Source organism: Heloderma suspectum, chromosome 5, assembly GCF_057233095.1.
Source record: "Heloderma suspectum isolate Gila_16-S chromosome 5, 16-S_ref, whole genome shotgun sequence".
Classification (NCBI taxonomy): Eukaryota; Metazoa; Chordata; class Lepidosauria; order Squamata; family Helodermatidae; genus Heloderma; species Heloderma suspectum.
The window spans coordinates 223256927-223280916 of record NC_139462.1 but is presented as its reverse complement, the minus strand read 5'-3'; the positions used below and the strand labels follow the sequence as shown (position 1 = coordinate 223280916).

General features: G+C 48.1%; 1 protein-coding gene across 2 annotated transcripts in view; it reads right to left on the bottom strand.

Annotated features, from left to right (window-relative positions):
* Window positions 1–23633, bottom strand: part of LOC146345204 (uncharacterized) — a 106014-nt gene extending 82381 nt beyond the window's left edge. The window contains exons 1-4 of one of the 2 annotated variants that reach the window (XR_014791893.1): window positions 23545–23633; window positions 21494–21697; window positions 19881–19963; window positions 15929–16668 (exon numbers count right to left, since the gene is read on the bottom strand). Coding sequence is in view for 1 of the 2 variants with exons in the window: in XM_084855095.1 (XP_084711221.1) it covers window positions 16432–16668; window positions 16900–16948 (286 nt within the window). In the remaining variant the exon portion in view is untranslated. Of the gene's footprint in view, window positions 1–15928; window positions 16669–16899; window positions 17139–19880; window positions 19964–21493; window positions 21698–23544 lie in introns of those variants that run through there. The other variant, XM_084855095.1, reaches the window with a different exon arrangement.
* Window positions 23634–23990: the final 357 nt, after the last annotated feature.

Sequence of the window (23990 nt, the reverse complement as noted above, 5' to 3'; positions counted from 1 at the left end):
CATGCATTTATATATAAAATATATTACTGATTGTTGAAGGTGTATTTTAAGTTTGATTATTATATAACACTATTTTTCATCATCATCATTATTATTATTGGCTACTGGGAATGAACTGTAGACCTGTTTCTTTGATATAAGATTGATGATATGATATTGAAATGTAAGGTTGTTTATTAAACTGTAAGATTGTTAAGGTTATATAGTTTCTAAAATAGAATGGCATCAGAGGCCGGGGGATATTGGAGTTTAAACTTAATTCTTTAAAGGGGAGGGAGAGGAAGAGGGGGAGGGAGGGGGGAAAGAATCTTATTTTCTTTTTCTTTACTTCCTTTCCTCCTCTCTTTTCCTTTTTTCCTTTTTCCTTTTCCCTTTTCTTTTTGTTATTGTGGTGTCCTCCTCACCAGAATATTGTATTGCTGGGAAACTGTAGTATTGATCAGGTTGTTGGTATTTTGGGTATTGTTTATTTCATTTATAAAGATAAAATAAATAAAAATATATTCAAAAAAAAGAAAAGACTTCTGCCTGAGATTGCCCCCCCCCCGGGGGGGGGAGGGCTGCTGCCAGTCAGAGTAGAGCAGGAATGGGGAACCACTGCACTGTGGGCCATGTAGCTTCTCTCCCAGGCCCTGCCCCCTTTCCCCCCAGAGAGGGAAATCTCTTATCTCTGATCAGCAGCTGATTGGAACTAAGAGGTTATCCTGCTGCAAATATCTGATACAGCTTCATTGAGCTTATTTTTTTGTTAAAGTCTCCTGGTGCAACGGAGACACTTAAAAAGGATAATTGCAGTGTAGGGCAGGGGGTAGGGGACACCATGAGGAATCATTGCTGGGGAGAGAAGGGCTAATCCTCCCTTCCCCACGCCGTGATCCCATCCCCAAAAATTACCCCTCTCCCTCTGCAATCTGGCTCTTTTAAAGGCTCCGTTGTTGCCAGGGGAGGCTTTTTAAAAGCCTCATCGCAGGGAGGGTGGCCATTTTCAGGAAGTGGGTGTTTTGTGTGAGGATGTGTGTGAGAGAGCATGTATGAGTGGGGCCTGAGCAATAATGTTGGGGCTCCCCTGCTGTGAGGTAGCTCTGCCTCGTACATTGTCAAGCAGAGCACTGTAGCCATAGGGACTAGAAACTTGATTGAAAACGAATTAATGCTTGCAAGTAAGCAATGGAGGTTGGTAATCCCAACTGGCTGGTTGCACCAGCTGATTCTTCTAGCAGTCCCCTGCAGGAGACAATACTGGGCTAGATGAGTAAACAGGCTGCCCAAGGATGAGGCAGCATTGTATGTTTTTACAGTTAAAAAAAAGTTACCGTCTTCCTATGAGCTTCCACTTACTGAAATGAAGCATCTGATCTCCCTCTCCGCCTCCTCTTTTTGCACTTTCCCCACCTTGGCAGAGAGAAGAGCAGTGATTGAGAAAGCAGGCACATTGGAAGATTTGGTGTGTGTGCGTCTCTGTGTGCAAAGCAATAAAAGCAGTGAGTTGCAAAGTTCACATCAATCATAAATTCAGTGGAGCTCAGCACGAACGCAGCATTTGCTGGCACTGGCCCAAACCCAAGGCCTGGAGCTGGAAAGGCTGCCAAAAGAATCAGCTGGTGCAACCAGCCAGTTGAGATTGTCACCTCTCCCAGAGAAAGCAACTGGCCATTGTTTCCTTGCAGGCGTTAATTTGCGCCAGGAGCGCAAGCTCATCGCAATCTGGGCCCTTCGGGCAGTGCTGTGTGTTCGCTGGAATTCACCTGGAGCGTCACACACAAAAAGACACAGAATGCAGTGCTGGCTACAGAGTTTAGCTTCATGAGAACTTCAGCTTTCTATTTGTTTGCTTTCAATTAAGTTTCTAGTCCCTGTGGCTACAAACGCTCTGTTTAACAGTGTGTGGGGCAATGGCCAATGAAACCAGAGGAGTCGCCTGAATAAGATTCCCATTTCTGTGCTCAGGACTTCGGTGTCCTCTGTAGTAACCTAATCTCTCTCTGTCTCTCATGCGCGCGCGCGTGTGCGCGCGCACACACACACACACACACAATGATCAGAAGCAGTAGAAATTATGCAAAACCACTGCAAATACAGCATCCTTTGCGGGGGGGGGGGAGCATCCATGGAAATGTGGATAGTTATTCTATCAAGGGTAGAACATCACTTTTCTCATGACAGGATTTGGTTTCCCTTGCTGTAGAATTCTGGGATCGATGCCAAATGCCCTTAGGTCTGACTTCAGGAGGATAGGAAAGAGGTCAACCATTCAGCCAATATGGAACACTTGGCAGGAGTTAAGGACCCGGTGCGGTGGCCAGGCTTACAGGGCAGAGCGGTTCTGAGGGTGCTTCCCAGGAGAACTTTCAGTGGAGCGTTTAGTGTTGCGGCACCCACCCTCTGGAGCGTTTTACCAGTTGATATTAAACAGGCCCCCATGGTTCAGATGTTTTCTTAAAACTCATCTCTTCACACAGGCTTTCCCTGAAGTGTGACCCAGCCAGCTATGGTGCGTAGCACACAGTAGAGTGTGCGGCTTCCTTGCTGATTCACGTGTATTGTGTTGTTTTTCTCATTATATTTCTTGTTGTTTTGATGACACTGTATTTTACGTTCACCATTTTGATACCTCTGTGGAGAGCAGCGTGTGTCTGTGTGTGTGTATTTGAAAAATAAATAAACTAGAATAAATAAAACCTTGGGAATGGGGGCCATTTCCCTTGGTCATGCTAGCTGGGAATTATGGGACTTGTGCTCCAACATATCTGGAAGGCACCATATTGGGGGAAGCTGGCCTCCACGAAAAGGATTTATGCAGCTAAGTTCAGAAATAGAACTGACGACCAAAGCAGCATGCCTGGTTTCCTGCCAAAGTATATTCTACACTACAAACCCCATATTGGTTTGATACCGCTCTGAATCCCAGGAACGCGCTTGGATGAGTCTGCCGAGGATTCTGTGTCCAAAATGCCTTTCCCCTCTTTGCAGAGGGAGTTCACGTGTTCAGCTGCTGGTCATCAAAATGGACCGGAAGGTACAGGAGACGTGCCCAATGACTTGCAACATCAAATGATGACCTCCAAAGGCCATCACAGTTCAAACTCCTCCAGGAGAAAACTTTCATTGCAACTCAAGCTGAATGGTGGGAGATGCAGGAAGGATAAAAGGAGGTACTTCTTCGCATGGCGCACAGAACGATGGAATTCACTACCACAAGATGTAGCGATGGCCACCAACTTGGATGGCTTAAAAAGGGGATTAGACAAAGACATGGAGGAGAAAGCTATCAATGGCTACTAGTCCTGATGGCTATGTGCCACCTCCAGTATCAGAGGCAGTGAGCCTAGGTATGCCAGTTGCTTGGGCACGTGGGCGGGAGGGTGCTGTTGCACTCATGACCTGCTTGTGGGCTTCTGATAGGCCTCTGGTTGGCCACTGTCATGTTGGCCATCCCCAACTTGGCACCCTCCAGATGTGTTGGACTTCAACTCCCATCACCCTCTGTTAGCATGAGCCAGTGGTTGAGGATTATGGGAGCTATAGTCCCAACACATCTGGAAGGAGCTGAATCGGGGACGGCTGCCTTAAGAAAAGACCAGAGAACCACCACCTCAGGTCCCATCCATGGCTGTGAACATGACATATCATGCCCCTATGAGCAACTTCTGGGGGTTGGGGACTGCGTTCCTCCCCAGAGTCCACCGAGGGGCGAGCCCCTGCTGCATCTGGCCCACTCCTCAAAAAGGCCCATGCCTGCTCATATGAAGCAGAGAGTGTACAGTTTGGAAACAGAAGCTTTCCATCAAGTGCGTGACGCTGGGCCAGACACACAATTGGAGCCTTCAGGAAACCCAGACGGTTATCACGAAATGCTGGCATCTACCAGCCACTCCCTCTGCTCCTGGAATTCTTGCTTTCTGCTCCTACGTGTCTCTACCAGTGGAGAATCTCCAGAGCTTTGCCTTTGCTGCAAGGCAAGTCAGCCCTCCAGCTCAATGCGCACTGGATTAGTTGGGCAATCCGCCACCGCCGGAGAGCCACAGCCCATCCCAGGGCTACCCTGTCTCATGTTCCCTCGTACATCACACGACAGGCATGTGGAGCCCTGGATGGAGTCAGGAAGCCAGAACAAGGAGGTCCTGTAAGATCCAAGTCGGGTTTTCAATTATGTGACTAAGGGCGCAATCTTACCCATGTTTAGACATGAAAAGTCCTACAATTCCCAGCATTCCCCAGCCAGCCATGGAATGCTGGAAGTTGTAGGACTTTTTTTATCTAAACATGCATAGGATTGCACTCTTAGTAAGATGGCAGCCTGTGCCACTGGGGTCTCCAGCGTGGTGCCCGTGGGTGCCAGCGTGCAAGCAGACACCTCTCTTCATACCCACCAGGCTCCCTACCACTCCTGGTTTTTTTTAATTTTATTTCTGAACATTTAATTTAAATCACACTTAAAAACAAAACAAAACTAGGAGGCTGCAAAGAGAAGTGCCGCCCTCCAGCCCCATCTTTATTTTGGATTAAAAGAGTTGGCTTTGCGTTTTGAAGCTCAGGCCACACCTCTGCCTTCTGTTTAGGTTCTTGGACAAGTCAGTTTTCTTCTAGTCTCACCAGTTTGCCTTCTGGAAAATGAGCCTTTTGTGTCCAGCCTTGCCCACCCTGGCAGCTATTTTATGAATGGACAAGTCCCGCCCCCTTGGCAGCCATTTTGTGGGAGTGCCCACAACACTCTCTCAACATTCCACATAAGCCAACCGACCCAAAAAGTTGGGGTCCTTTCCAGCCCCTCTTTCAATTTCCCACAATTCCTCAGAGCAGCATTAAGTCAGGGATGCTGTGGGAAAATAAAAGGGTGGTGAGGTCTAGCTGCCTGGAGTGCTTAGAGTGCTGGGCCAGGTAAAAAAAAAATTAAGGGGAGGGCCTAGGGCAGGCATCAGCAGTGGGCTCTACCTGGGCACTGGGGTCTTGGCGGTTGCCCATGGATTCCTGGCACTGACGCCAGCCTTGTTTTAGTCTGTCAAATGTTGGTGGGCTTTGCTATATGTGACTGGAGAAGCACTACCTCTGGAACATAGCTCACAAGACAGCAGGTGGGAAATACTGAACATGCTGGGTGTGGGTGATGGGAGTTGTAGTGCACCAGATCTGGAAGGCACCAGATTGGAGAAGGCAGGTCTATTTTGTATTCTCCCCCCCATCACTTGTCATCTCTTCTTTCCTGACTGCCCCCCCCCACACACACAAACCCCACCACAACTGGCCAATGCTTTATGCAGCGCAGCCTTCCCCAGCCCAGCTCCCTTCAGATGTGTTGGATTGCAATGCCCACTGTCCCCAGCCAGTCTGGCTACCAGCCATGCCCGCCAAGTAGAATGGAAGCTGCTGTCCAGCACATTGGGGAAGACTGATAGCGCATTACAGCTTCCCTGCCCGCTGCAGCAGACAAGATGCAGGAGGGGCTATGTGTGCTTAGACCGAAAAACGTCCTACAACTCCCAGCATGCCCCAACCAGCTGGCTGGGGAACGCTGGAAGTTGTAGGACATTTTTTGGTCTAAGCATGCATCAGATCGCACCCTAAAGGAACAAATAAAGAGGGTATGCAGGAATGTCTGAAAACAGGCAGCAGACAAAATGCCAGACCTAGCTCATTGAGGGCTTTCATCGTTCCCTTTTTGGAAGGAGCCAGTTGTTGGGGGCGGGGGTTAGTAATAGCAACATTCCAGTTTTCTTAGTCTAGCCACCCCTGGCCTGCAAGGAGTGCTTTTGAAACATATCCCCCCCCGCCCCCCCCACTCCCTTTACAATCCTTCCTTGCCTCCACTTTCTCCTTAATGTGAGTAGTCTGGTTTTTCTCAGACGGATGGCTCTGAAAGGGAGTCACCACAGTTCCAGCTGCCGGGATGCCAAGTGGAATTACGTCCCTCCGAGCGGATGTTGGGAGGCTGAATGTGAATTCCCCGGAAAACAAGTTTTGTCTGGGGTGCCAAACTTCTCCAGGCTCTTCCCGGGAACAAGCAGCACTGAGATGTTCGGAATGCACAAGGCGTGATGTCAACATTCTTTTGAAGCCGTCCCTCAGGCCTGGCAATCTGTTTTGTGGAGGAATGTGACTTGTGACTTTTCCCTTTTTTGTGCAAGGGGGAAAAAATACGAGGAGTTCTTGAAGGCTTGCTAACTTGGCGTGCAGCAGATGCATATTCCTGACTTGACAACAGCATCATTCCGGGATGATTTGCCCGTGTGAACGGCCGTCGCACAGGTAGAAGGCCACACAGAAATGGCACATTGCAAAAGGCACGCTGCTTTGACGCGAGGTTCTTCACACTTCGGGGACTGGTTCACACATACCTGTGGCTATTGATGTTGTGCTGGTAGGTTAGGCTGAGAGTCGGCAACTGGCCCAAAGTCACCTGGTGAACCGCACGTCCAAGTGGGGACTTGAAACTGCGTCCCCCCAGTCCAACACTCTAACCACTACACCACACTGACTGTGTCTCACTTCAGACACATTGCTGCCAGTCACCCAGTACACAGCAATCGAGGGTACAGCAATGAGTAACCTGCCGCAGGAGTGGACAGAAGGTAGACCAGAATCTACTGATAGATTCCGGGGTAGTTTGCAGTCGACTGGTATGGATTTCTGACTTAATTATTTAACAATAGCAGCAACAAAATGTCCCCTCTTTCCTAAATTATACTATGGAGATGAAGAAAACTTGGGGTAATTGGGAGTGGATTTGTATGTGTGTGGGGGGTACTCCATTCACGTCTGGTACTCCAAACAGATTCCTGGGCTCCAAACACTTCAATTCTAAGGGATCAATCTTATGGCCCCTAGACATTGTCTGAGGGGCCATAGGATACTGGGGATTCCCCGATCGCTCTGACCTCAGAAGGGGGAGTTAGAGTTCTGAACATCTCCACAGCCCCCTCACAGCTAGGGTGGAAAGAATGCACGGGCTACACTTGGAGGTCGAAAAAATGACCGGGGTGGGGGGAACATTTCAGTGGGCGGGGAGGGGAGGAGATTGGAGAGGCTAGGATACAAGTGAAAAATGCAGGTCAGGAGGGCAGGGAAGCGAAGACTGTCTCCACTGCTCCTCCTACCCTGCATTGGATGATCGGAAGCCTCTAAGTTTGGGGGTTTCCGATCATCAAGGGTGCAATCGATAGGATTGTGCCCTAAGTGTATGTCTTTTGCAGCAGGCTCTGGTTGCTGGAACTCGGGGTTCTAGTAAAAACACAAAGTAGATCCCAGAAGCCTGCAGTCGGCTCACTCCTAACCTACAAGCATATGTGAATCAGCCCCCAAAGTGGTGCAAACAAGACATGTGATGTTCACAGACCTAAGTCTGAATATTGGCCACAGCTGAATTATTTTGACTGGAGTCAGCTAATACACATGCATATTATTTATTACTTTTTATTCTTCCCATCCTCGGGGGGCATAAGGCACGAGGGTGCTGTGCCATGGACAGAGGAGGGGTCGGCAACCCTTTGGGCCCGTGGGCACATTTGGAAATTTGAGGAACTGTCCTGGGCACTACCACAGAATGATGGGCATGGGTGGGCACGGAGAGTCAGAAAGGACAAGAACCCTGCCGAGAGGAATTCATGGGAAATGAAGCTGGCAGCAGCTAGAGGCCCCCACTTCACTTTGAAGCAATCCCAGCTGCCAGTGAGAAATACACAAATACTTTCTAAATAAAAATTGGGAGTAGGGTTTCTCGGTAGGCATCATGTTGCCGACCCCTGGGTTAGAGTGTCAGATGCAAACCAGGGAGACCTACGTTCCAGTCCACACCCAGCTATGAAGCTAACTGGCTGACCTTGGGTCGGCTGTTCCCTCTCAACCTAACCTACCTGACAGGGTTGTGGAAAGGAGTGGAGAGCTGTGTACAACTGCCTCAGCCTCCTTGGAGGAGAGCAGTGGTGTCGTGGAGGCAGAGCTCGCAGGGACACAGCCCCAGCACTTTTTCATTAGCAGGGACTCTGATGTCATCTGCCACCCCCCTCAGAATTCCCTGTTCCCTCTGAGCTTAGCTGCGATCCTCACTGTAGCTGTGGGGAGAATGAATTTTCCAAGCAACAATATATTGTTCCATGTTGGAATGCAAAGTATTTGGGGATGGGCAATTAAGACCTATTTGCTTTACCAAAGACGTGCTCCTGGTGGAGATGAAAACTGCTAGAACTGGTTTGTTGATACGGATCGACACAGCTGCCTGAAATTTTTGAACTGCCCTTGGAGACTGTCACAATGAGCTCCTGCATTTCCAAATTTACCACTACACCACTGGAGGAGGAGGAGGATGTAAAGTAGCAGTAAAATCCATTCTACCACATTCTGCTGCAGAGATAGACCAGGCTTTAGTTCAGGGGTGGGAACCATTGGCCCTCTAGGTGTATGGACTACAACTCCCATAATCATGCTAACTGGGGCACCTGGGAATTGAAGTCCAAAACAGCTGGAGGACCAAAGCTCCCCCCATCTCTGCTCTAGTTTCTGTTCCCCAACTTGACAAGAAGGGCTGGTGGGGGTTCTCTCCACTTAGAAGGACAAACGGATATGTGGGGCTGGGAAAGCAGGCTTCAGCCATAGGTACACTGAGCCTTGACACAGAGCGGTTGCTGTTTTTATATTGCCAGACATTCCCAAGAGGCAGAAATTCTGCCGGCATGGCTTTTCCCAGCAAAGAAAAGCTATGCCTGTTGAGTTGCGACTGCCATGCTTGACTGGCAGAAATCAGCAGGGGCATCATCCCCTAGCATGGAGATGGGCAAGCTTCAGCGGTTGAATTTCTTCCTGTCAAGCTCATGTAAAAAAGCACAAGAGGACAGGGGTGACCTCTGTGGCGTCACCACTTTGGTGCCTTTGCTGGGCCTTGCGGGACGTACAAAGGGGCAGTGTGAGCCCGGACTGTCCGTTCTCGGAAAGCCTCAAAACACACACACACCCCTCCAGTCTTTGTGCCGCTGCTGGGTCTGGCCAGTGCCTTGTGTGTTCAGCTCCATTACCTCAGCCTGCCTCTGTGCGCTGCTCCGTGACACCACGTTCCCAGAGACAGCACGTGCTCTGCGTTTCCCTGGTGTATTTATTATTTTCTCCACGGAGAAAGGAGACTCGTTGACGAGGCAAGAGCAGCGGCTAGCGTGTGGTGATGTAGTGATCTGAAGTCGGCTTGCGGAGTGCTCCATAGCCTGCCAGGGATTCACACGCACCACTTGGCTACCATGGCTGGACAGACTGAAGGCAGGCAGGCAGGCAGGCAGGCAGGCAACTGACAGTCTTTCTTCTGACTCTGGGTTGACCACTTTGCCAGCATATCATTCTCATTTTTTTCCACACAGAGGGACGCCAACTCCTGTCATGTTGAGCTGTGTATACTGCAAGGCAGGACTTAATTGGGGGCAAAATCCCAGGACCTATTTTAAATGGCTTGGGGCATGTGATGCCCTAACTGTCCCTCTGAGGAGGTGCAGAGTGCCTTTCTCTCACCTATACATATCTCACAATTAATCCCCATCAAGGCAGCAGACATGGGTAGAGAGACCACAACAGTGTAATGCAGGAGCGGAGAAAGGATAGCCTTCTCTGGGTAAGATGGTTCTGAATTAGCCCTGAATAATTACTACCCTATGAAAAGTAGTTGAACTACTTGTAATTTTGCTACTGCCCATAACTGCCTTCCTCTCCCCACTCCCCCCGCTCCACCTTTGCTTATGCTATTGTATAATGCGCCGTTTTGGCGCTAATAGTAATAATAGATATTATTATTCCAATTAATAATAGGTCCATATGTATCACGCAAGAGTAGGGTGGCCACTTATTGTTGTTGTTCAGTCGTTAAGTCATGTCCAACTCTTCGTAACCCCATGGACCATAGCACACCAGGCCTTCCTGTCCTCCGCTATCTCCCGGAGCATGCTCAAGTCCATATTCATTGCATCGGTGATGCTATCTAGCCATCTCATCCTCTGCTGTCCCCTTCTCCTTTTGCCTTCAGTCTTTCCCAGCATCAGGGTCTTTTCCAGGAAGTTTTCTCTTCGCATTAGGTGGCCAAAATATTTGAGCTTCAGCATCAGGATCTGTCCTTCCAATGAGCACTCAGGGTTGATTTCCTTTAGGATGGACTGATTTGACCTCCTTGCAGTCCAGGGGACTCGTAAGAGTCTTCTCCAGCACCACAGTTCGAAAGCATCGATTCTTCGGCGCTCAGCCTTCCTTATAGTCCAGCTCTCACAGCCATACATTACTACTGGGAAAACCATAGCTTTGATTAGATGGACCTTTGTCGGCAAGGTGACGTCTCTGCTTCTTACTATGCTGTCTAGGTTTGCCATAGCTTTCCTCCCAAGGAGCAAGCGTCTTTTAATTTCATGGCTACAGTCACCGTCTGCGGTGATCCTGGAACCCCAAGAAAATAGAATCTGTCACTGCTTTCATTTCTTCCCCTTCTATATGCCAGGAAGTGATGGGGCCAGATGCCATGATCTTAGTTTTTTTAATGTTGAGTTTCAAACCAGCTTTTGCACTCTCCTCTTTCACCCTCAACAAGAGGCTCTTGAGATCCTCTTCACTTTCTGCCATTAGGGTGGTATCGTCTGCGTATCGGAGGTTGTTGATAATTCTCCCAGCAATCTTAATTCCGACCTGTGTTTCATCCAACCCGGCGTTTCTCATGATGTACTCTGCATATAAGTTAAATAAGCAGGGCGACAATATGCAGCCTTGTCGTACACGCCTTTCCCAATCTTGAACCAATAGGTTGTTCCATGTCTGGTTCTTACTGTTGCTTCTTGGCCCCCGTACAGGTTTCTCAGGAGACAGGTAAGGTGGTCTGGTACTCCCATCTCTTTAAGAATTTGCCAGAGTTTGTTGTGATCCACTCAATCAAAGGCTTTAGTGTAGTCAATGAAGCAGAAATAGATGTTTTTCTGGAATTCTCTTGCTTTCTCCATGATCCAGCAAACGTTGGCGATTTGATCTCTAGTTCCTCTGCCTCTTCGAAACCCAGCTTTTACTTCCGGTAGTTCTCAGCTCACATACTGCTGAAGCCTAGCTTGTAGGATTTGAGCATAACCTTGCTGGCATGTGAAATGAGCGCAATTGTATGGTAGTTTGAACACTCTTTGGCATTGCCCTTCTTTGGAATTGGAATGTAAACTGACCTTTTCCAGTCTTGTGGCCACTGTCAAGTGTTCCAAATTTGTTGGCATATTGAGTGCAGCACTTTAACAGCATCATCTTTTAGGACTTTAAATAGCTCAGCTGGAATACTGTCATCTCCGCTAGCTTTGTTGTTACTAATACTTCCTAAGGCCCACTTGACTTCACTCTCGAGGATGTCCAGCTCAAGTTCAGTGACCGCACTATCATGGCTATCAGGGACATTAAGATCTTTCCTGTATAGTTCTTCTGTGTATTCTTTCCACCTCTTCTTAATCTCATCTGCTTCTGTTAGGTCCCTGCCTTCTTTGTAGGGATGTACGAAAGGTACTTACCTTTCCGGGATTATGCTGATGGTGGGGGGGGAGGCGTTCCGTCCCTCCCCCCGGAATCCTCGCCGGGGGGGGAGGCGTTCCATTCCTCCCCCCCCCCCGGAATCCTGGCCGGCTGGCTGTGCTCCACAGGGATTCTGTGGAGCCGCTGGCCGGCTCCACCAGCAGCCGGACATCCGGCCGCTGGCTAGCAGGGACACAAATGGCAGCAGCCGTAGCCGCCGCCGTTTGCGTCCCTGCAGTCAGCCGTGATAGGCTACGTAAATGTTTACGTAGCCTATCACGGCTGACTAAAAAAAAACATGTGCGCACGCAAATAGCGGCAGCCATGGCCGCCGCCATTTGCGTTCCTTATTTTGGCACGTCTTAGTCTACGTAAACATTTACGTAGACTAAGACGGCGAAAATAAGGGGAACGCAAATAGCGTAGACACTACGCTATTTGTGTTCCCCTTATTTTCGCCGTCTTAGTCTACATAAATGTTTACATAGACTAAGACATGCCAAAATAAGGAACGCAAATGGCGGCGGCCATGGCCGCCGCCATTTGCGTACGCGCGTTTGTTTGTTTTTTAAAAAAATGTCAGCCGTGATAGGCTACTTAAACATTTACGTAGCCTATCACGTGTTTTTTTTTTTAAACCTACCCGTGATAGGCTACGTAAATCTTTATGTAGCCTATCATGTTTTTTTTTTTTTTTTTAACTGGAAATGGCGGTGGCAGCAGCCAGTCGGAAGACCGGCCACTGCCGAAGCGCCACCGGAGCTGCCGCCACCGCCGCCAGGAAGATCCCCCCAAGGTAAGTCTCGTCCCGGGGGGGGAACGGGGGGGCAGGCCGTTCCACCACTGATTTTGGGGGGGCGAATGCGCTGGCATTCGGCCTCCCCGAGATCCATGGCGGAATTTTCGTACTTCCCTACAAGTTATTTGTCCTTTATCATGCCCGTCTTTGCACAAAACGTTCCCTTGAGATCTCCGATTTTCTTGAAGAGATCTCTAGTCTTTCCCATTCTGTTGTTTTCCTCGATTTTTTTGCATTGTTCATTGAAGAAGGCCTTCTTGTCTCTCCTTGCTATTCTCTGGAAATCTGCATTCAGTTGTATATACCTTCCCCTTTCTCCCTTGCTTTTCGCTTCCCTTCTTTCCTCAGCTACTTGTAAAGCCTCATCAGACAGCCACTTTGCTTTCTTGCATTTCTTTTTCTTTGGGATGGATTGAGTTGCTGCCTCCTGAACAATGTTATGGACCTCCATCCATGGCCACTTGTGCTTTGCCCCAAAAGAGGTCGAAAGAGGACACCTATTTGTATGAAATTTGCATATGCTAATGTATATGATGGAAAGTTAGGAACAATTACTGTAAGTTACACAGAAATACAGTGTGCCTCACTGTGGTGTGGAAGACTGTGACCCGTGTGTCTACTCCGTCTGCTACCCAGGCCCTTTAGCTCTTCCTTCTGGTGGTTCTTTATCTTTAAACTGGGCTTGGGCAGGACTCAGCCCTTCAAACAGAGGACTCGTTCAAAGTAGAGGATGGTCCTCTGGCAGCCCTTCAAATAGAGGAGTGTCCCTACACATCCTACAAAATGCGAGAACACAGAAAAAGAGCAGTAAATGTCAACTTCTATTTTTTAAAAAAGATTGCAAGTTCCTAGCCCTTATGTCCACTAAGATCTAACTGTGCTACATTGCAGAAAATGCATGCAGCGTCGATTTGCCAAACTCCTTGCAAGCGTTTTGTATTTTGACCATCTGCTCTTTGAGCTGCTGCCAAATCATACATGCAATCCTATATTTACACTACAGTGGGCTCACCTGTGCCAAAACAGATGTCCCCGGGGCTTTGTCAGCATTATTTTCTTCCTCCTATCTCAGTGGCAAGGATTCTGCCTGCCAGCCGCTCTCATACCATTGGTATGTGTCAGGGATTCAGGTGTGGGAGATGCAGGCTAAAACCCACAAATCTCACTGGGTGGTCTTGGGCGACGACCTCTGTGGCTTGCCAATCAGCCAGAAAGTATTTTGTTAGTCCAACGAGTAAGCCAATATTCTGTCAGTAACAGGCACTGCAACCTGAAAAGCCCAAACTGCAGATTCCATCCTGGCTCCTCCCTGATTGGCCATACCCCTCCAAGCTCCACCCTGACCCACCTGGTTTTTCCTTGGCTCCACCCCTGACACACCAGATTCCATACTGGCTCCTCCCTGATTGGCCATACCCCTCCAAGCCCCACCCATGACTCACACAGTTCTGCCTCAGCTCAGCTCCTGAGTGCATGGATGGGGTGGGGGCACCATTCCCCCCCCTCAAATATAAAGTTGTAGGGTTCTGGGTGGCTTGTTACCCATGTCAACAAGCCACCCTGGCTAGATTTGCACAACATGACAAGCCCCTTTGCTGAGGGTAAGTATGCCAATCCCCCCGGCATGCAACCAGTATGTGCAGGGTGGTTAATGAGCCACCGTGGCTTATTAGCCCCCCTGCAATCATGCAAACTGGGCTGAAAACTGCTAGAACTGGCTTGTTGATGTGAATTACCACAGCTGCCTGCAATTTTGGACTCTCCTTGCAGGCATGGCGATGGGGACCGTCATGATGAGCGCCCGCACTTCCACACTTATACCGCTTGTAAGTGTAACCACGGCCAATATCATTGCTGTGTAAATGGCGAATGCAAGTAGAAAATCGGGGAGAAATAGAATAGCTGTTGTGTAAGAGAGTTTTCAAGTGACAGTAAAAAGCACTTTTAAAATCCTTCTTGTGCTTAAAATGCATTTTTAAACTTCAGGAATGTGGGGGGGGGTTAAATCAGAGTTGCTATTTAAATTTGGAAGCGGGGGAGTAATTGACAGGCCTTTTGTTTTCAGGATAGTTCTCAGCAAAGGTTGGGGATAAGGGACTTTCCCCCTTCCTCTTAACCACTTTTTAATTTTGTTTCAGTTCACTGTATTCCTTGGATGACTCTTTTCTTACTGGGGTCAACCCCCAAGCCCACCAAAAATGGTGGCGCTCTCCTCCCAGACTTTCCCAGACTGATTGGCCTCTGTCGCCCTCAGGGCTTGGCCCTCAGCAAAGGAGACTGGAGCAAAGGAACCTCAAAGGGAGAGTAGAGTAAGAGATGGCAGAGCTAGAACTCATCAACAGGGTCGCTTCTATCCCCAGAGGCTTGAATCAGGATAAAGGATTTTTAAACTCACGCTCCATGTGTTAATTGGCTTACAGGCATGCTTGTGTTATCAGCAACAACTGCACTGTGAATGACCACGGTTGATGGCGTGATTGTCACTCTCAGGACTTAATGGGTTAGATCCAGATTTATACTGAATCAAAAGAAATGGACTTCCCCACCCCTGCCTCCTCCTTTCCACTGCAGCCCCTCCAGTCCCCTGAAAATGCTACACAGAGATCCAGGGGGCGCTGCTGAATGGGGGGAGCTGTGGTGTGTGGGGGAGTACTGTATATAAACCTGAAATTCTCCATAATACTCATGCATCTGATGAAGTCACAAATGCTGATGATACCAGGATGTTTTCATCTTTAAGGTGCTACGAGATACTTCATTGTTCTTGCTGCAATAGACTAACACGGCTACCCCTCTGGAAAGTCTAGCAAGGTAGGGACCCAGAAGCAAGCTGGAAAAGAGAGACAAAATGCTGTCCTACATATGCTCTTTGAAGGTGTAGGAAACCCTTTCAGTGTGAACTCTATGTGAGCCTCCGGACATGATGTATTCCAAATGGAAAGAAGGAAGGAAGGAAGGAAGGAAGGAAGAAGGGTGGAAGTCGGAGGTTGACCCAAGGGATTGTTCCAAGCTTCTAATAAGGGTAAGTGATTTGACAAGCACATGGGGCTCTGAGTAAGACCACTTCCAAATCGAAGAGCTTATGAAAACTCCAAGCGCTCCATGGGCATTAAATCTTTCTTGAAGGATCAGCTATCTAAACGATCGGTGTATTTTCCTTTTCCTTTCTCTCTCTCTCCCCCCCTCCCCCCCTTCCATTTTTTAAATAACACTTCAGGTTGGAATCGCGTCAAACACTTTTGGTGGTTGGAGCCATATTGAACTGATTTAGAAATATGTTGGGTGGGGGGGAAGGGGAGGGAACAGTAAATTATATTTTAAAACTCTTTGTTTGGGGGTTGAGGGGGAGTCTAAGAAGCCAAGAGAACAGTTTAGACCTGGAATCTATTAGTGGCGCCTGGGAGATGAGTCCAGAGCAACAACCTTCGCTTGGTTTCTAGGAGTGTGTGCAGTGCGGTGTCCACGGGTGAATCGCTGTATGTGTTTTGGAGACGAACATGAGCAGCTGCTGATTCACACAACCAGGTAAGGACTGATCCAGCCAGGGGTATGGCTAGGCACTTAAAAGATCTGGGGCCCAAGCCCATAGGAAACCCGTCTTCATAAACTTTGCATATGCTCATGGATATCTCTATATGCACATTTAGAAAGAATTGCTAGGATTTATTTAAATTTCACAGGAGGCAATGCCAGCCAATTCATTTCTCATCCAAAACGTCTCCAATATAATAAATTCTTCAAATAATTTGCAAACCTTACCCAGGTCATCCCAAACCAATGGGAAAAGATTTTTTCTCAGCTTAATTGCCATGCAGGGGAAGATTTTGTGTGTTGGGGGACAGGGAATTGTTGGAGTATGTGGAAAGGGGAGAGTTAACGCTTTCTTCCCCAGCAGCAATACCCCTTGAAAATTGCTGTTGACAAGACATACATATGCTTATTCCTTTCATAGGGCACCTAAATTAGTGGCCATCAACCATATCTTGTGGCCCTGAATACCTCAAGCAATGATAGCTTAGCCCTGTTGGTCCTTCTGCCACCTTTTTTTTTTATTTCCTCTCCCCACCCCCGCCCTGCCTTGTGGTCTTTGTACCATCCAATCTGATGAAGAGTTCTGGAGAACTCGAAAGTGTGCGACTTACATGATGTGCTGCCTGGTGCACTTTTATCTGCCCGGAATCTCCTGCCAGTCACAGGCATGGGACAGCTTGCTGACGCATGTTCTGAGCATGTTGTCAAGAGTTCCTTAAACAGACATTTCCCCGCATCACTGTTAACGGAAATGTTACAACGGGAGTGTTTAGAGCCACGGGAAGATGAAAGTGAAACTTCCAAAATCTTCATTGCTGAAGCAAAATGAGCAGGGAAGGGGGAGAGGCCTGGGAAGGGAGAAAACAGAAATGTGTGTCGCCTTTTGTGCTACACTGCAACATCACCGAGTATACATTCATTGACCTTAAACACACTTTTCACTACTATTTCTTTTCTTTTTATAAATGTTGTTAATTTTCCAAATGCAAAGACAACCAACCAAGCAAAAATACATCAAATTTAAATCTTGTTACTAACAGAGGGTAGCACATTGAACGGTTTCCCCCCGCTTTACTTACGGGCAAAAATATAGGTGGGATACTTTGGCTGCTGGGAGGTTTTCTTCATAGCAGCAAATTATATTTAGGGCGCAATCCTGTGAAGATAGTTGGCAGCCTCTGAACGGAAGCCTGCCGAGTATCCAGGGCAGGATGGCTGGAGCATGGAGGCAATCTTCACCTCTGCTCTCCAGACGCCCTGCATTTTTGCTAGACAGGCGATTTCGCCCATCTAGCAGCAGCACTTCAGAGGCGAAGGGAAGTAGACTGGGACAGTGTAGGAAATGTCATATGGCCACCACCCCAGTCTCCTCCCCTCCCTGCCCCCAGGAATGCCCCCTTTCCTGTCTCTGTGCTCCGTTTCTGAGCGAACCACGCTGGCTATGAGGGGGAGGGGGTGGGGAGCATGGTTTCTGCGCTCCGAAGCTGGAGCCGTGTCTGACCTCGGAGCCCAGAAACCAATCCTGTGTTCCCCAACATGCTGTCTGGGGGACATAGGATTGCTCCCTTAGTCTCTTTTCCATAATCTGAGGAAAGGGTTTGACAAATATTGCTCTGTATGTCCCTGATTTGTATCTACAATGAAATCATGCCATATTTTTCAGCTGGTACATCCATTTTTCTGCCATGGCTATTTGCCATAGCTCCATGTACCAAGACTTCAATGTTAGAAGTAAGGCAGTTTTCCAACTGTTACCCTGCAATTTTGACTACCCTTTTATATTTGCCAATGGGGATGGGACAGTTAAACAACAGCCAAAGTTTGTATGTATTTTCCACCGCAGTTTCAGTGCAAACTTCTGGGTGAACTTTCTCCAGGTTTTTAGACCAAAAACATACAGTTTATTTTTACCCTTTTGGTATATGCAGTCCAGATGTCTCGACTCTTAATCAAGTCGTTGAGATAGCAGGCAGGACTTCAGATCAAAAACAAAGAGCCATAAATTGCAGCTCAATCCTTCACACATTTGCTCAGAAGGAGGGTTTCAGCATTTAAGCTGCAATCTTATACCCACTTCCCTGAGAGTAAGCCTGATTGAACACAGTGGCACTTCCTTCTGAGTAGACATGTAGGCATTGCACCAGTAGCTGATTCATCAACTGAAAATCTTTTGATCACTTCAAATGGTATCTTTGATTAATCATGCAGTGTCATCAAATGGTATCTTTGATTAATCATGCAGTGTTGTGTTATTTTAAACCCTTAAGTACTTCGACTATTACGCTGATTTTTAAAAATATGAGCGGATGGTTTTAATAAACTGTTTATTACGAAAGAACTTAACAAATCCAGCCAACCTGCTTTTTGTAACATCTTGCCTGATGAAGAGATCTAGAGATCTAAAGCTCGCACATTTTTGATGATCTTCGAGTTGGCCTAATAAAAGGTATTACACTATATGGATTTTGGCATTTTTTTTGATGGCCAGAAAAATGGCTGCTTTTATTTTTTGTACAACTTAGCGTGCAGGAACGAAACTCCTTTTCCGAGGCCCAATCTATAGGTTATGTTAAATGCCTTTGGCACCATTAACAAGTAGCAGTTAGGGGGGTGATTTGGGGGGTGGGATAGCACTGGTGCGGGGGGGTTAACGCTCCTCCCCATGGCCCCAATCCTAAACAGGCCACTCAGCAGTTGCCGTTTACAGTTAAAACAGATTCACATAAGGCCAGCCTACATCAGCCTTCTCCACCCTGATGCACCCCAGATGTGTTGGACTTCAACTCCCAGCATCCCCCACCAGTCCTCCTGGCTCAGTGATGCTGGAAATCATAGTCCAACACATCTGGAGGGCACCCAGTTGGGGAAGGCTGGACTACACCATGTATCACATACTATGTCCCTGAGAGTGTGACTGCTTTGATATAGGTGAACATCAATTTTTTTCTCTTCTATGTGAGTGTTCTGTCTGTAGGCAGCATATGCAATTGATTTCATTGATCCAAACATGTGATTAAACAGGGGCGATGAATGTGGGGCCCTCCAGATGTTGCACTTCACCTCCCATCAGCCCTGGCCAGCATGGCCAATTGTCAGATGTGATGGGAGTTGTACTCCAACATTTGGAGGATTCCCACCATCACTGATACTTTTTTTAATTGAGTGCCAACCCTGTTTGGAAGTGAGTCCCACTGACTAAGCAGGGGTGTCGAACCTGAGGCTGGCAAGGCAAAATCCAGCCTGACTGGGGCCCTGATTCAGCCCTCCAGGGCTCCCCGGATGACCACGCCCCTTCCCCTACCCCACCTCTCTCCCCCTGGTTGCCAATCTTCTGCGATTTCCTGGCTTTTGTACGTTTCCCCCCCTATTCTAAAAGGGGGGGATGTATTTGTTTATTACATTTATACCCTGCCTTTCTTCCATCATGGAACTCAAGGTGGCTACGTGCGGCTCCCAGGGGGTCTCCCCTCCAAGCACTGCCCAGACCCAGACCTGCTTAGCTTCAGCAAGGTGGCTGCCTCATGTGCCTTCAGACCATGCCCTGGGACCTGTGAAATGCCTCTCCTACGGCTCCATTACTGGCAGGAAGAACGTTACACTCCAAGATGCTGCTGTGTTTGGTGTTTCTTGTATGTTTGGCCCTGCCAACCACTGGAATGTGCCCCCCTCCCAAGAGCTTCTCTGACACTGAGTTTGGCCCTCAGATTGAAAGAGCTTCAACGCCCCTGGACAAAGGGGACGTGCCTCCTAGGAAGCCTGCATCTTTGGGATCACAGCAGCCTGCCTCCCTCCCTCCCCCCCCCCCAATGCTGAATGTTCAAAAGTGTCAAGAACATGCAACAGGGCTTGTGGGCCTCGTGCAACGCAGAAGAAGCCGCGCCCCCCTCCATTGCACTGGCAGAACTTTCATCGTATTCTTCTGAATGTTGCACTGTTCCTTAGTAGAGAGAGAGTAGTTTCCGTGTGCGCGTGTCTTTAACCGTCATCTGACAGCAGCAGGAACACGCTTCGCAGCAGCAGGAACTATTTTTAGAGTGGGAGGCTGAACTAATACGCTTACCTTGCGTGCACTCACTGTCTTTGCTCAGCAGGGCAGCTTACGAGGGAAAGTCAGGCCTGGCAGAGGAGTGATTTCAGGTTTTTCTAAAGAACAGAAAGGAGCCGCGGAGTTCAACTAGAAACTGGGGAGGGGGAAGGGGGAGCATGAGAGATGTGTATAAAATTATGCATAATATGGAGAAGGTGGATGGAGAGACATTTTTCTCCCCCTCTGATTATACTGAACCCGAGGTCATCTCCAGTGAACCTGGATGGTGGGAGGTACTAGATCAGAGGTGGGCAACTTGTGGCTGTCCAGATGTTTTGACCTACAACTCCCATCAGCCTGCAGATCCAGTGGTGAGGGATGGTGGGAGTTGTAGGCCTAAATGTTTTTCAGACAGCAAGCAGTTAAACTATGGAACTCTCTGCCACAAGAAGCAGTGTTGGCCACAAATTTGGGGGGCTTTAAAGTGAGATTAGACACATTGGGGGAGCATAAAGCTATCAATGGCTACTAGTCATCATGCTGGCTATATACTATATATAGAGCCAGTGTGCTGTAGTGGCAAGAGTGCTGGACTAGGAGCCGGGAGATCCGGGTTCTAGTCCCCGCTCGGCCATGGAAGCTCACTGGGTGACTTTGGGCCAGTCACAGACTCTCAGCCCAACCCACCTCACAGGGTTGTTGTTGTGAGGATGAAATGGAGAGGAGGAGGATAATGTAAGCCGCCTTGGGTTCCTTGCAAGAGGAAAAAAAGGCGGGGTATAAATGCAATACATACATACATACATACATACATAAATACTACCTCCAAGATCAGAGGTGAAGGGTCCAGGTGCTGTGGAACAACAGCGGGAGAGAGCTATTTCCCTCATGACCTGGTTTCCCTGAGGCATGTGGTTGACCTCTGTGGGAAACAGGATGCTGGACAAGTCAGACCCAGCAGGGCTCTTCTTATTTTCTTGGGTGGTAGGAATTATGGCTAGGCATTCCTACTCTGGCAGATCTTTGGGGTGGTAGAAGTGTTGCCTTTATTTATTTAATTATTGAGGGTGCAATCCTATGCATGTTTAGGCAGAAAAAAGTCCTACAACTTTCAGCATCCCCCAGCCAGCTGTGAGTTGTAGGACTTTTTTCTGTCTAAACATGCATAGGATTACACCCTTATTTATTTTATTTCTATCCCACTTTTCCACTGCAAATGGTACTCAAAGCAGTTACATTACCCTTTGTACGCTGTGTGTCTCTGTGTGGGTTGTTCCTAGCAAATTGGACAGATGCATGTTGTACATTCCCCCCCCACACACACACACACACGTTAGTGATTTCACAGTGGAAACGTATCGTTTCCGTTGCCCTTCACTGTTGTAAGGCACCATCTGAGGACAGCTGGAAAAATGGATCCGTCAATAATCAGTCATAATCAATCATCAATAAATCAGAAGTGTGAGAATCACCTCAGGGGCATAAACCTTCCCACTCCCCCCCCCCCCAAGAATATGAAATTATTTCCGTTAAAAGCACTGGGGCCTAGGACTGAAGGGTTATGCTGAAGGATCCAGATGGAAGGTGGGTTTTAAGGAGGTATTTGGAGGAAGTGAGGCGCTTCTCTGCTTTTCTTCAGTTAATACCTGAGCAGATTTGCACCACAGATTTTAAGCTGGTTTAACCGGCCTTCCATCTCCAGAGCTGACTGCGGAAGCTTGAAGTACTTGAAAGGTTGTCACAGAGGGGAAGGCCAGGATCTCTTCTCGATCATCCCAGAATGCAGGACACGGAATAATGGGCGCAAGTGACAGGAAGCCAGATTCCGGCTGAACATCAGGAAAAACGTCCTGTTAGAGCAGTAGGACAATGGAACCAATTACCTAGGGAGGTGGTGGGCTCTCCCACACTGGAGGCATTCAAGGTGATGCTTGGACAGCCATCTGTCAGGGATGCTCTGACTTAGATTCCTCCATTGAGCAGGGGGTTGGACTTGATGGTCTTATAGGCCCCTTCCAACCCTACTATTCTATGATTCTATAATTCTAACTGTAGTTCTGTGAAGGGGGCTTGGGTTTTTCTCTGACAGAAAATTCTCAGCACTAGCACCAAACTACGTTTCTGGGGTTTAAAGATAAAGGACCCTAAGATGGGAGAGCAAAGGCTGGGTTTGAAGTTGCTCTTCAAGAGCATCTGGAGAGCAGACAGAGCAGACACAAAAATAATCTGGTAACAGTCTTCTCTGCCAGGGTGAGATGTATTTCTGTTTAAATAATTGTCATAAATGTGTATCTATACATAAAATTCAGCATATGCAATTTTTATGCAAATTGGTGCCTTGTCCTCTTTTGGGGTGATGCATTTCCTCTTTTTGGGCCATGTGTAAATGGTATGCCTCCATATGTGAGGTGATCCCATTAGCAAAGGGCTGGACATGCCTGATCTCGTCTGATCTCAGAAGCTAAGCAGGGTCAGCCCTGGTTAGTGCTTGGATGGGAGACCGCCTGGGAATCAGGCTTCCTGCATTGAGCAGGGGGTTGGACTCAATGGTCTTGTAGGCCCCTTCCAACCCTATGGTTCTATGATTCTTTGAGGGCCATGCCAGTCAAACCATGGATTGCCGGAGCACCTACTTTGCAAGCAGGAGGTACCAGGTTCAATTCTTGACATCTCCAAGTAGGGCTGAGAAACACACCCATCTGAACTCACATAGAGCTGCTGCCAGTCAGTGTTGTATTGATATGGACCAATGGTCTTACTTGGAATAAGTTAGCTTCCTACGTTCCTATACATTAGTGTTGTATACAGCTCTTGAGTTAACCGTAAGGACTGGTATGCTGAGCTTTGAGCTGGAGAGTACATGAAGTAAACCTGATTTACAGGTTTTTAAAGAACCACAGAGCTGAATGCCACTTGGATGTTAAAAAAAACCCTCGAAGCAGCCCTTTGAACTTGGTGCTCTTCAGATGTTTTGGACTGAAACGCCAATAAGCCTGTACCATTGGCCACGTTGGCTGAGGCTAATGGGAGTTGTAGTCCAACACATCTGGAGGGCATCAGGCTGCTACACACACTACACACACACTAAAATGAGCATCTGCACAAATGTTGTGGGATTGGCAGGACTTCAACAGGTGAAGATTTTCCAAGCAACGACATGAAATGAGAGGAGTTTTCACATGTTGAATGTTTACCCACTGTGCAGTTCTTCAAGATCCTGGAACTCTGCCAGGAGAGAGAGAGAGAGAGAGAGAGAGAAGGTAGGAACTCTAATTGGGCTTCTAGTTCTCCTTTCTTTCAAGAGTCAAATTTCTAGTGTTGTTAGCTTCCGTTCTCTGGTCCAGTTCACATGCAAGAGCGGCAAATTGTGCTAAATATTAATTGTACGTTAACTGTGGGTTAACCCATGATTAACCTATAATGCCTGGGTTCGGATGTCACACAGCAACCACTGTTCAGGGGTTGACTATTCCAAAAGGCCATGGAACACGCCCCACATGCGCCAGGACCTACGAAGTGCAAACAATCCGAATGACTTCAACTTGAGTGGGGGATGTATAGACACAGTCCCTGCCCCCGCCCCAACTGTGTGCAGATTAAAAAAGAAGACTGGAGTCACACTTTTAAAGAAGGCATCGGAGCCTGCTTCATTCTGCCCTCAGCCTCTTAACTGAGAACATCTTTGGACAGCACTTACTCTTCTTCTGAAGGTCCACAGCAGAGTGGCTCTTTCCCCTTCCAATTTGCCTCCTCGACGTGTGGGTACACGTAACGCTTTTCTTTCTCTTCCTGTCCTTCCAGGAAGTAATAGTGTGCCTTCCAAGAACAACAGGATGCGGCGTGTGGTATTATAATTCCCAAAGGCACAATGCTGATCGTCAAGGAAGAAACTGAAAATAAAATCTGCACCAAGAAGAACGCTGGTAGACTCAAGGCCATGCTGAACAGAACAGTGGTGTGTGCGTGTGCGAACGCGATGTTGGCTCCAGGTTTTCGAAGGCCCTTGGGCAAGACCCCCTCCATGGGCCCCCTCCCTCAGGAGTCCACCTTCTCACCGCCATTGTCACCAGCTGCTCATTGGCTCCTCCTCCTCTTCTCACATCATTGCACCGTTTGGCAAGCAGAGAGCCAGGGAGCAAGGAG